At 54.2% G+C, this 13419-nt stretch overlaps 2 protein-coding genes across 2 annotated transcripts; one reads left to right on the top strand and one right to left on the bottom strand.

The window, feature by feature from the left end:
• Positions 1-1597: 1597 nt before the first annotated feature.
• Positions 1598-4801, top strand: A1O1_01861 (uncharacterized protein; the record flags this gene model as incomplete). The annotated part of the gene is made up of 4 exons (XM_007722773.1): positions 1598-2331; positions 2510-3053; positions 3195-4020; positions 4173-4801. 4 exons carry the CDS (start codon positions 1598-1600, stop codon positions 4799-4801), a joined length of 2733 nt encoding a protein of 910 aa, XP_007720963.1.
• Positions 4802-6766: 1965 nt separating this feature from the next.
• On the bottom strand, positions 6767-7939 carry A1O1_01860 (uncharacterized protein; the record flags this gene model as incomplete). Its single annotated transcript, XM_007722772.1, has 1 exon — positions 6767-7939. The coding sequence occupies one exon, from the start codon at positions 7937-7939 to the stop codon at positions 6767-6769; it is 1173 nt and encodes a 390-aa protein (XP_007720962.1).
• Between the last annotated feature and the right edge of the window lie 5480 nt (positions 7940-13419).

Below are 13419 nucleotides of genomic sequence, written 5' to 3'. Positions count from 1 at the left end.
TTTGGCAGTTTTGTGGTGGGCCGGAGGCGCCGGTGGGTGGGCCCGGAACTTCCAGAAGAGGAAATGCCTGTTTTCAGCCACTTTGTCTTTCACGGTTCTGATTGGCTGGTTGATGACTTCCTACCCGGCAAACCTCCAGTCTTTCTTCCCCCTCGGCCTGTTATAACGGTCATGTCAACAGCTAACCTTCAATCCTTACTAGTTACCGCCAACCGCCAACAATTGCCAGAGATCGGGCTGATGGCGCGCCGTGCTCCCGCCAAATCGAGGGCCAAGGCTGAACCGAGCAGACGCCGGTCAAAAGCTAAGATTCTTGGACCACTGCATACAAAGCATGCATATTTCATTGATAATTATAACAAAGCTCCGGGAGGCGCCTGGTATGTGCCACTTTTCTCAGCAAGCTTGTGTCGAGAACAGACAGACAGAGTCTTTCTCCCCCTTGACCAACCTCGCCACACACCTTGAAGAATCGAATCCCAACGGAAAAGGAAACCAAATAATATCTGCTCCCTGCCCCCTGCGCGCACGCAATCCCCTTGCCTTAACGGCACAGCCCTGCAAATATATATGGGTTTCTCGCTTTCTAAGCTTGTCGACAAGGGTTGTGCTCACTAGTCAGGGCATGCTCGGAGTCGAATCCCCGAAATAAATAGCTCTTTTTCATTTTCAGGGACTTTCGTTTCGACATCTGTTTACTGCAGAGGCTACGACGTACGTACCTGACCTTAAAAAAGAATGGGATACGGGTTGCCATGTACACGGTTCCTCGTCGGCCCAAGGCTGCGACGATCGGCGAACGATAAATGACATGGCCATCGACCGCTATCGAAATTTCTCGGTGCGGTTCCCACTTTTCAATGAGTCCGTCGTCCGCCTGTGCACATGTAACCCAAATCCCAACGCAACAGATGTCCAGACAGAGTGTCTAGCTTTGGGTGGGCTTTTATGCAATCAACCCGCGCCGCCGCACGTTCAGAGTAGTGCCAGTGTGGCCATCCCCATCCCCCTCTGACATATCATCATCGTCGTCGTCGTCTCGGGCTGACCTTCCAGCGCCTCTCCACACGGGCGAGACATGTTTTTGCTATCAGGCCAGAACGCGTGGACACAGAACAGCCGCCCTCACCTGCTGTGAGCTCATCGAAAGACCCATTTTATTCTCCAAGTCTTTACCCTCTACCCCTTGGGCTCCCGCTGGTGTGCTCTTTGACGATTGCAGTCCCCAGTCCTAGCCGCAGTCCACTTCTTGTCGTAGAGATCCCCTTCTCTTCTCACCACGCACCTCACATCTACCCCGGTTCTTGCTCTCGGAGCGCCCTGGTTGCTAGGCCCTGTACATATCGAGTGTCACCGGATTCCTTCGTTCTCTGCAACATACACAGTCTGCCAGTCTTTCTCTCGACTTGGATATACGTTCTTTATATGGACTCGCCATTGTTGCTTTGTCGCAGGCTCATGACAATGGTCTGAACCGGATGCGTCATAGCCCTATCCCGAGTCTCCATTTCGATCTCGCCATCGACGAAAACCCAATTAAACACCACCACGTTAATCCTAAGATCGATCAATACCGGCAACGATTCTTCATGAAATTATGACCGAAGGAACGTCTCTGCCGGTGCCAGAGTCACAGGGCAGCAGCAACGAATCCAGCGCCAACCCCAGCAGAGCGCACAGCGTGCGAGGCGGAAAAACTGGAACAAAGCCGGCTCAAAAAGTCAAGTTCTCGGTGGAAGGAGGCGATGGAGATGACGAGGACCCAAAAGAAACACAAAAGCCGGAAGAGCCCCGGAGGAGGAGGGATATCCCCCAGATCCGTGTTCCTTCGTCCGAAGATGTCGCCGACAACCTGCTGGCACCGGCCGACTGGACAGGACGAACAAGTGCTGCGGCCGCTCACGCCGAAGACCGTGCCAGACGGTTAGCCAACAGACTTAGCAATCCGACACCGGGAAACCGAACACCTGGCAACCGAACACCAGTCGGGTCGCGACCGAGCTCGACTGCCTCGGCGTCCGCGCCTCTGGTCCCGCCGCCGCACCAGCAACTGCCATATGCGTCCCCGAACTCGTCTCCGCCAACGAAGCCGCTGCGAGACTGGCTGGTGAATATCGACGACATCCCGCTCCAACCGCTGGACAAGGATAAGCGGCAATACACGCTGCACGACGAGACGACGGATGACAGCGAGGACGAAGAGAATCAGAAGCCGCTGAAGCGCGACAACGAGAATATAGAAGAGGCTAGGAGGCTAGTCAGGACGTTGACCACCGCCCATCAGCCGGCCAAATGGCAAGACCAACCAAGGCAAGTCATCCATCTACCTGTGTACAAGATAAATCCAGAGTCCTGCTCCTGTCAGACTTGATACGTTCGTCACATCCTGTGCGAGGCTGTGGCTGGTCACGTGACCTACTTCCAACCACCACCACCATCACCAGCTAGACATGATTGTGCATGATTACATTGACTGAACCGAATTACTGACCTTCATCACTTGTTACAGGTCAGGAACTCAGACTCCCGCCGCCGACAAACACGTCCATGACCTCGAGTACGTGCCGCCGCCGGACGAATACCGGCCCGGTGTCTTCGGAGCGATCCTGTCCTCGAAACTCGCCAACCTGCAGCGCGACAACATCGAACAACCGCGATACCATGACGACCCCGGTGCCGGCACAGGTGGGGGTCAGAACGCGCAGAACAGATACCAATATCAACCCCGAGAGGGCGACGGCCACCATCACCACCACCGTCCCCATCCGCATCTCCCGTACGGCCACTCACGGAACCCCTCCGAAACGCACGATTCATCGGCCGGCTCGTCAGGCAGGGCGACGCCGTCCAGGCGACCGAAATGGTACGACAAGTCACCTGCCAGCCAGTCGACGTCGTCCATGGCCGCTCTGCTGTCAGGGTCGTCCGCTGCGGCTGGGGCGTTCGCGGCCCCAGGGACAAGCGGATACATACCTCGGCCGCCGCTGAGGCGGCATAAGTCGTCGAACAGCATGATCGCAACGGCGGTGGATATGATCAAGCATCCTGCGAATGTAAGTCGAAAGCCACCAGCGTTGTTCATCCTTGCCCTGCAAGTGTGTCCGTTGTCTCTCTTTGGAGCCAACGACACACAGCAAAACACAACCCCGATCTTTTTTTCCTGTTCCGTTTAAACTGACCCGACCCTTCCCCAGCATTTCCACCCCAAACCCGCCCACAACCTGAAAGCCGAAGAAGAGCGGGTGATCCACGACGTGGCCGAGATCCTGGCGTGCCGCAAATACCTCAAGCGACTGGCGCGGGCACTAATGGCAGTCGGCGCCCCAACGCACAGGCTGGAAGAGTACATGAAGACGTCGGCGCGCGCCCTCAGCATCGACGGCGACTTCCTCTATCTCCCGGGGGCGATGATCGTGTCCATCAACGACAAACTGACCATGAGCACGGAGGTGACGCTGGTGCGCGAGATGCAGAACGTCGACCTGGGCAAGTTCAAGGACGTGTACGAGGTATACAAGTGCGTGATCCACGGCAAGCTGACGGCCGAAGCGGGCACCGAGGAGCTCGAGACCATTCGCAACGGAAAGCCGCGCAACAAGCTGCACTGGGTCATTCTCGCGTACGGCGTGGCCGCGGTCGCCGTCGGGCCCTTCGCCTTCTCGGCACGCCCCGTCGACTTCGGCCCCAGCTTCATCCTCGGCTGCATGTTGGGCTTTCTGCAGCTCGTCGTCGGCACCCGGTCCACGCAATTCTCCCATGTCTTTGAAGTCACGGCGACCGTCATCATCTCGTTTGCCGCACGCGGCCTGGGCTCCATCTACCATCATGGCAAGCCGGTGTTTTGTTTCTCCGCCATTGCCCAGAGCAGTATCGCCCTGATTCTGCCGGGCTATACCGTCCTCTGTGCGGCGCTGGAGCTGCAGAGTAAAAATCTGGTGTCTGGGTCTGTGAGGATGGTCTATGCCATTATCTATTCGCTGTTTCTGGGTTTTGGGATCTTGATTGGGACGGTTATTATGGGTAAGTTCTTCACAAACAACAGCAAAACATTCACTCACTCTGCCCACCGCTTATCATCCAACACGGGTGGACTAACCATGTCCATGACTTTTCTTCTCTCTACCTCCTCCACGTCAGCACAGCTTATACTAACCTTCCGTCTTTCATTCCAGGCCTCATCTATCCTGGCGCCCAAAGCGACGTGACATGCGACATGCCATCATGGTGGAACTCCAACCAACATGACTACAAGCTGATCTACGTGCGGTTCATCTGGGTGCCCATTTTCGCCATGTGCCTGGCCATCATCAACCAAGCCAAATGGCGCCAGGTGCCGGTGATGACGCTGATCGCGTGCGGCGGCTACCAGGCGACGTACTGGATCTCGACGCAGACGGCCAACAACGTGCAAGTGGCCAACGCCATCGGCGCGTTCGTCATCGGCTGCATGGCCAACCTGTACAGCCGCTTCTTCCACGGCCTGGCCGCCGCCGCCATGCTGCCGGCCATCTTCGTGCAAGTGCCCAGCGGCCTGGCCGCCAGTGGCAGTCTCGTCGCGGGCGTCACCAGCGCGAACCAGATCACGGGCAACGCGACGGGCGTCGATGTTATCGGCAACGGCACCGCCGGCTTCTTGGATGCGCAGAACGGCTCGAGCAACTCAACGGCGTATTCGGGGACCATTTTCAACGTCGGCTACGGCATGGTGCAGCTGGCCATTGGCATTAGCGTGGGCTTGTATTTGAGCGCTTTGGTCGTTTATCCCATTGGGAAGAGGAGGAGTGGGATCTTCAGTTTCTAGATCCCTTTGGAATAGATCCGGGGATGCCTTACCAACTTGTTTATAAGATCTTTTCCCACAGAGGGTTACTGATCGCCTATACTTGGACCGAGGCAACAGAGAGAAGTATGTCTGTACCTGTACTTGTCTGTACATGTGCTTGCTATTTGTGTATGAGGTCTATGCCAATCTGGTGTCTGTGATGACGACGACGAGATATGTGCTGCAAAAGGGTATGTCAAAATACGACTCTTTGGGTCAAAAGGAGTCATGGCCATGAAACCATGCCTGTTGAACCACCCTCTCTCTCTCGAGAGACTCATCTATCTTCTACTCAAGATGACTCGAAATGAGCATGTTTCTGTTTCTGTTCCTGTGAAGTTGATAAGAGATCCATAACCCTGCATTATCGGTTTCCGCTGTAGAGGATGAGTGTCGTGCTCTCCTCGGCCATGGTAGGTTGTACAAGGTACATGGCGCCACAGCAGGGAAGTAGTCTTGACTCGGGACTTCCCTTCTGTATCAGATCCGTTCCAAAGTGAGGGGAAATGTTCCTCTCTTCTTCTGACAAGACAACGAAGTGCCCGGGCGATTGAAGATTGCATAGCTATGGCTATAGGGGCGCACCGGACATACACTTCCACGTTCGATCGACGGCATAGCGGACACACCCAGGCCTCCCTATGCAGCCTTGAGCTTTCTTTACTCACTCACTGCTCGAGACTCCATGGTTTTGCACATGTCGAGGGACGTAGCTAGCTAGCGCATCTCAAGACGTGGGGTATCAAGCTGACCTGACGCAGCGCTGTGCTGCGCATGGTCCTCTTCGTGTGCGAGGCAGACTTAATGCAGGTATCGGCGCCCGACTTGTCTTAGATCGTGATAGTATCGATGGTCTCGGTATAGTAAGACCAGAAGAGACATTGTTGAGAACACGGGCGTTGTTCCCCCACGTTGTAGTCGCCCTCGCTTTCCGTGCTGATTGAACAAGACTCCTTGGTGGCTTCTGGCTGGAAATTGACAGGGTTAACCAGTTGTTGGGAGGTCTTAGTTGCATGAGGGAACCAGGGTGGCTTACAACTTGTAGATGGTGCGAGTTTAGATACGTACTTTCCTTGAGGTCAGCATCCGGGCTGCATCGCACCGCATCGCATGACATGAAATGCATATGATAGAGGTTGGGGCCGGAGGAAGTCCTCTGTAGAGACAAAGTACAGAAAGGCGGTCAAGCTGAGACAAGCAAGCGAGGAGGGGCATATACACAAAAACAAGCCAATGACGGGGAAAGATGGAAAGATGGAAAGATGGAAAGATGGTGATGTTCGAAACTTGAACTGGCCGGATCACTCCGGCGTCTCATTCATTCAGTGTCAGGCCTTCAAAGTGCCCGACTTCAACAAAGGTGCTACTAGTAGTATGAGTAGTAGGTCCTGTATTACTTCCTGCCCCAGGTCGTCCGATCCATCATCTGCGCGTCGTCTTCTGTCTGATTTCCGCGTCAACTGTTGTATCTGTGGTCATGTCTCCTGGGGTGTGCCCGGCACTTCCCCTTGTTACAATGCCAAACAAGTCTCAATTCCTCACCAGGTAAAGCCCTGTTCTGCTCACGGAGTGTCATGGGCGATCGCCTGCAACTGCGTCATGATGAAAGCCAGATCATGAAAAGACCCTTCCCAATTGGGTATCGACATCTTTCTGAGGGAATGATGTTCCCGCTATCCCGAGATCATTTCAGTCTCGGTAGCAGCCTCCTGTGGTCGCCGTAGCTTCGCGTCGATAGTGGCAGCGGGTGAAAAACACTTCCTCTGGCTACCATCGCACATCGCTGAGGACGGCACGGTCGTTCGTCTTGTCTCCATGCGCCCTGCGCATCATTGTTCTCATTAGATCTGTGCCCTATTGCCCAAAGCTGCCTCGTATGCCTTGTTGCCATGCCCAAACTGCCCGATAATGCAACGAATTAGTACTGTCCATCACCAATGTCGCTCATGAATCATCCACGTCAGGATTTGCGACGAATAATCTGACGCCCGGTTGCCCCATGCTCATTGTTCGTTCATCCACACTTCCCCGCCGCCGTAAATCGTCAGCCTGCTTGGCCTGGCTCACGGCATGCTGTACCGAGTTCGGCCCAGACATGTCCCTCAGTTCGCCGAACGAGTCCTCGCTAGAATGGCTGGTCAATCTATCATTGTCGGGGCCGTAGTCGGGTTTCGCCTTCGTGGTCGACGGCACCGTTTCAGGATCCTCAGGGATGCCTTGACCAGGAGAGCCCTCGCCGTTCGGAGGCGTACTCGTACTACTGAACCGGCCTTGATCTGGTCTGGGATACCCGCTCCGGTACTTTGCACTATTTGTGCTGCTTCGGCCGCTCCCTGTTCGAGCATGGACCATACTGTTGTCACCTAGACTCTGAGCTTCCTCCTCATCACCCAGCATTTCATTCGCGCTTAGTCGTAGTGGGACGGATGCGCCATTCAGGTTGGCAGGAACATAACCCGGGGCTTTGGGAACACCTCCGTGTCGGATTTTGCCCACCACGCCGCCAGAACTGATGGTACTTGTTCGTCCTGTGGATGTGAGGCCTCGTACTTCAAGTGCCGCACGTTGTTTGGCTGCTCGTTGAGCTGCCGCCAGTCTGGGATCGATATTTTGTGACCTGTCGCACCAAACCGTGGCTTTTTGCTTCCGCATCAACGCGACATATGATGTGGGGCTATTGGTGGACGTTGACCGACCTGACGTGGAACGACGGGGTAGGCTTGCGGAAGAGGCGCTGGTCCCTTGTCTATGCATATTCATATTGTTTGAGCCGGATGATTGCCAGGAGTGTGAAGAGGAGGGAACGCGAGTGTGCCCGGCACCAGGTGGTATTGAAGGAGAAGCCGAGATCGATGACTGGAACGGAGGCGGAGGCACTGTGCCAGAGGAGGCGGTTCGAGAGTGCTTATGATTGCTAATCGTCCTCACTGGCTGTATCTGAGTGCCTGTGGTTGCAATGTATTGTCTTTCTGGTCGGTTAAAACTGACCGGGGGTACCGAAGACGCTGACTGCGCGGGCCGAAGAGGCGAGGAGGAATTCGAGATGGGAGAAGGTGTGTAATTGTAGGGAAGTGTGGCATCTGGGATAATGGTCCCAGTCACCGTCAACACGCTCATTGAGGTCTGTGTGTGCGTATTGTAGAGGGGGAGAGAGAGGTTGAGGTGAGTGTGTTGAGCTCGACCGGAGGAGCAAGAATGGAGTCAGGATGGCGGTACGTAAAGGAACAGGCCCTGGCTGCTGGTGAGCCCTGGGCTCACTGGCAACTGGTAGGTTGGTGGAGAGCGCTGGGCTCCGGCTGCGCGTCAGTTACCTTAATAACCGGGAGAACTGCGCTGCAGGGGAGGGTTTTGGCCGGCACCGCAGATCCAGGGGCAGAGATTGGACAGGCAGAGTGGGTGTAGGGTTGCAGAGAGCCGATCTCTCACGATAGTGCAATTCTTGGTGGTTTAAGGCTGCTTGTGGTGCTGTGACCGCAGCACTGAGCGTGAAAGCGGTCTGTAATTATGAGGATCGGTTGAGCGTCGAGAGACGAGGTTCTCAAGCCAGACAGTCTGAAGCATGTAGCATGTGGGTGAGCAGGCAGCGCCGGAGTATCTAAAGCATGCAGCGTGCAGCGTGAAGCGACAGCGCCTGTCTCGTATCGCTAACCCCTCCTCAGCGGACAAATGCTATAATTGATTCCTGAGGCTGCAAAACCTTGTTCAATTGTGGGCCAGCACGGTGCGATGGCAAGCCATGCGGCAGAAACTGGGGATTCTCGTTGGTAAGCTGAGTCCGACCGCAGACGGCTTGACGGGATGAAGGAGGGTGTCGAGAGGGAGAAGGCCGGCGTTGCGAGAGGATGAGTAGGTAAGGTAAGTAGGTACTAGGTAAGTAGTACCTTGAAGGTGCCAGATTGGTTGGTACGTTGCTCGGTCGATAAGGTACAGGTAGGGAGCCTTGCAGCCGCGGCGGGAAGAGAAGGATGTGACGGGCGTCAACGGTGATTTGTAGGAATTCCTGGTGTGGTGCAGTGGTTGGTGTCTCAGGCCCTTGTAAGTCAACTTCTACAGGATGACTGCGGATGTTCGTTCTTTGTAGTAGATTGCTGGCTGTACTAGCAAGCATGACAATTCAATAAGCATGCCTAAACCGTCTAGTTATAAACCATGGAACATGGGAGCCTCTGAACGGATCATGAACGGATGCTACAAGGATAATTTCTAGACAATGCTATGGGGACCAGGATCAGGGCGGAAGCATTTAAAGTCAGTCAACTTTTTACAAAAAAGTAATAATACGGATGCGATGGCATGCAACTGGCCGATGGAAGCAAGCAACTCGAGAAGCGCAAGCCGCACTTGACACCCCGTAGCCGCAGTTTGATACCTCCAGCGGCACTTGAAAATGTCACCTTAGGTATCTTACCTGTGGGCTTTGTTGGGCGGCTTGTGAGTCTCTGCTTGACTGTGATTCTTCATCACTATCATTGTTACTGTTACCATGGCTAGGAAGTCATATTCAGACTTTGATCACCCACGCTTCATATCTTCAAGGAAGCCAAAGTCAAAAAGACTCTCAAGCCCACCTGTTCACTCCCGCTGGCTTCTGATTAGGCCAAACCAGATGCCGATGGCCTGATCTCCTCTCTTTCTGCCGTCTTTCTGCCGTCTTTCAACTCTCACCTTCAGCTGAAGTCTCAGAGCCCGTCCCTTGTCTCTCCTGCAGCACCCCCGAGCCCTACTCTCCGCTTCCTTATCCTACGCCGAGCCAACCATATGCAGCGGAATACGAAACCCTCTCGACCATTCAGGGATGATTTCTCAAAAAGGGACAATAAAATGATGATTTTAGCCTTGCTTCTCCCAGATGTCATGGAAGCATTCTACCTTAACTGTCCTAGCCTGTCTGGGTTTCCTTTCCTTGCAGGCGATGCATCAGGCAGAAGTAGGGACTTTTCTTCGTCGTTGCGTGACATGGAATGCTGCATTGATTACTGAAATGTCAAACATAATGCCGCTTGTACGCGGTCAAGAATAACAATGTATCTATCTGCTGATCGTGGAGACTGAGTTGACGGCAGACCTGCTCGCTTAGCCACAGTAAAGCTTTCCTGGGACACACCGGAAAAAGAGACGAGCCTCACGTCTCCACATCATCAACGATCCTACCATGGGGAAATACGGCAGCTGGAAAGCTGAGTGGTGGTCAGCTCTTCAACGGGGTCGTCCTAGAACCGATCGAGATCGGAACGGCCTACTAGTAGTAGCCCTCAACGTTCGTAAGCTTTCACTCTTCCGTTGAAGTCCCATCTTGACCGGAAAACTGGTCCCAGAGTTCTACGACCAGTTCCAATACGTCACTTCGTCTCAGGTTTGCTCCATTTATCCAACAAAATTCTTGCTCGCCGGTGTCCAACGCTCACCCGTGTTGAAAACGTGCCCCTGACCACCCAGGGCACACAACATCTTCCAACTCTCGAGTAGTGCAGAAAGTGCAGAAAGCCATCGTTCAGTATACAAGCGACGTGGCCCTCCGGTACCTGATCGACCGGACAGTTCAAGTGTCAGAAGCTTCTCTGAACCTTGCTGTATGCGACAACTCGCTCCATATCAAATCCGGCAATGCTGATGCAATGTGGTCTGCAATGTTTACCTTGAAGCCAGGGGTCCCCTGCGTTGATAGGTGACCAAGTCCAAGATCTCAATTGGGGCGTGTAGGTTTCTTTCCAGACTTCCATCATGCACCTCCATATGGTCGCCTACGTGGTCCCTTCGCGGGCACCGAAAAGGTCTAGGAATCAACCAAACCAAACCTCCATATGGTGATGCATTTGGGGTTAGGGTGTTTGTGGACAACTCTTACCTGCGAATACCATGACTTTTCTGGTTCAACTTTATGGTTTTGCACACCTTCGAACAATAAGCTCGGATAGGTACAGTCGATATGATCTCAAGCGACACTTATCACACATGTGAGAAAGACAATGGCCATGCTCGCGGTGAGAAGAAGTCAATCAACCAAGCACTCCAGCGTGAACTTGTCCCTTGCAGGTAAGCTGAAATTCATGATGGATAACAGGTCCATCAGGACCAAGGCAGCACGAAACCGCGGCCCATTCAAGTTGGGTGGGCACGGCGTCCCAAGCAAAACGCAGCTGCTCCGTGCCAGCGTTCAGTTCCGGCAGGGCACGAGTGTTAGCCGACAGCAGGTGCTGTGGGTGTCAGATCTGAGATCGTCACACCTTGCAAACAACCACCCTTGAGATCTATCACATCAGCATCCACGATCGCACTCGGTGCATCCACGCCTGGGTGTCAGCACGTCAACCAAGCAGCACATAAAGTCATGAATTCCGTGTAACAAGCTGTATCTGCCCAAGGGCTTCGACGACCGAATTGGACACCAATGGTGACCGAGATGGTCTGATCGTTGGATCCATCGAGTGTTTGGCACAGACATTCTGTACAGCGTACTCAGCTTACTGCTGAAATCCGGTTAGAAAAAAGACGGGCCATATTGCTATCGCGCTTGGGCAAGGCTGCATCAAGCTTGACCAGCGGAGTCGGTGGTCAGCTGGAGCGTGTCCGTCATAAGTTGCTGAAAGGCGCGGCCGGGGAGGCCAGGGTCAATGGTTTCAGCTCAGATTTCCTCTTCCTGCACCGTGATTTGGGTTCAAGGATCCAGACGCAGTGGCAGATGTGTTGGGAGTAAGAGGCCGGAAAATCTCCAGACAGGTGTTTCAAAGAGTGGTCAAACAGGCATATTCGAGTCGCAGTCGCAGTCGCAGTCGCAGTGCCAGCGCATCATCTGAGGAGAGTGGGGCCTGCAAGTACGGCAAAAGACTCAAGGTGTCGGTGAGCTTGCGAGCGACACATGGCAAGAGAATCTTCGGCTTCCAGATTGTTTAGCATCATTGCAGAGCAAAGAGTCAACCATCCAGTCAGTGCGAGTCCGAAGCTTACGTGGCTTCTTTTCCGAGGTCAATGGAGGACAGACTGTAGAGCTACGTTCTGCAGCATCTCTGCAGCGCCACCTTAGAGCCAGATGGGAGGTCCCTCGAAGACATGAAGGCTAGCTTTATGCTTCTCGACGTTCAAAGGTTCATTCCTCTCAAGTGGTATTTGTCTTAGTGTCATATATGCAGACGCGTCGCGGCCGATCGAGAGCGAGTTGGAATCTGACACCTCGAGGAGACACTCGACAAGAGACTTGGAGATCACCAGTCATACTCGTGAGGCAAAGGCATCCATCTTGTTGTAGCTCGTTTTGTACTACTGAGAAACTAGTAGGGTCGTGCACCATCTGTAGAGATAAATGTTCTAGGGATCGCGGGTCGGGGCGTGGAGGAGGAGGTCGCTAAGTTGCGGCTTGACACCGCCGTTGACGGTCGACGAGTGGACGCTGAGCTGCTGTCAAAGGCCCTGATTAGCCTCGACTAATGCAGCTGCATATGCATTCGTTGGCAAAACCATCGACAGGGCCTGCAAGTCATCAAGCGCTGTGTTGTGCTGTGCTGTGCTGTGCTGTTGCTGTTGCTGTTGCTGTTGCTGTTGCTGTGCTGTGCTGTGCTGTGCTGTGCTTTGCTCGACTTTCCTCTGGCTGCGCCTGCGCCTGCGCTTTGCGTCCCTGCTGCAACTGGTGCTGTCGCTCCCAGGTGGTAAGACTGTCTGCTCCTCTGGGCGCCGCCATGGTCGAGTCGAGAAGCCTATCTGGAGGATTCATGTATGCCGGGATCACATACCGTGTCTGGTAGTCGCTGTCGTTGCCATCACCCTTGTTGAGTGTTATTGCTGTCGTCGAGAGTGTTGGGTACATGAACTTGAACTGCGCTCACAACGAGCCTCCCCCGCATTTAGCAGACTGCGTGCCTGTTGTTGTCAAGGGTCACTCGCTTCAAGTTCTCAACTGTCTGCTATAGCGTGAATGCGGCCTTCTTCATCTAATAACCCTTCAACTGGGCAAGCATCTGCCGCAATCTCCAGGCTGTGATACAACCGGCACAAATACTCACTCCGAGATGCAGTCCTAAACAGAGAAATTGCTCACGGCGGTATCAACTTCGACGCCCGACCACGACCTAACAAGTTCCTCTCTCGTTCCACTACCGTTGGCCTTGATCCAGCCAGCACTGCGCCCGTCGAACTCGTCGGATCCAAGTGGCTACGGCAGCGCCAATGCAACAAACGACTGATCGACGTCGTTTTACCCCGACCTGATTGTGGCATTCCCTCTCTCAACAACGAGCTCGACCTGGAATGGAATCGGCCGGCGAATGACACCAACATTCGAGGCTACAAGTCTTTCGATAGATGCAGGTTGGTGCTAATCCTTCGCCAACTACGCCCAGGTCCAAGTCTGCTCACGCAATGTGACAGCAGGAGATCCATTTTCTCCACCGGCGTCCTATCCCCAAAACAATGCGCCAGACCATGCCGAACCTATGTCAAGCCCCGAACCTCCAGAGCGTACCTCGCAGGAGGGTCCGTGGGCCACCTACGCTCCTGGCGGGCCGTCTACCAGTGATGGGCACCCGAAGAGTAATATGGGGGAGCCCCATAAGGACAGGCATCTAGTGAGAGGTGGCAGGAGAGGTTCAAACGAGTTGGAAGCAACA

Source organism: Capronia coronata, assembly GCF_000585585.1.
Source record: "Capronia coronata CBS 617.96 chromosome Unknown acBCG-supercont1.2, whole genome shotgun sequence".
Classification (NCBI taxonomy): domain Eukaryota; kingdom Fungi; phylum Ascomycota; class Eurotiomycetes; order Chaetothyriales; family Herpotrichiellaceae; genus Capronia; species Capronia coronata.
Note: the sequence above shows the minus strand (reverse complement) of the source record. Positions and strands in the feature narration are given on the sequence as shown.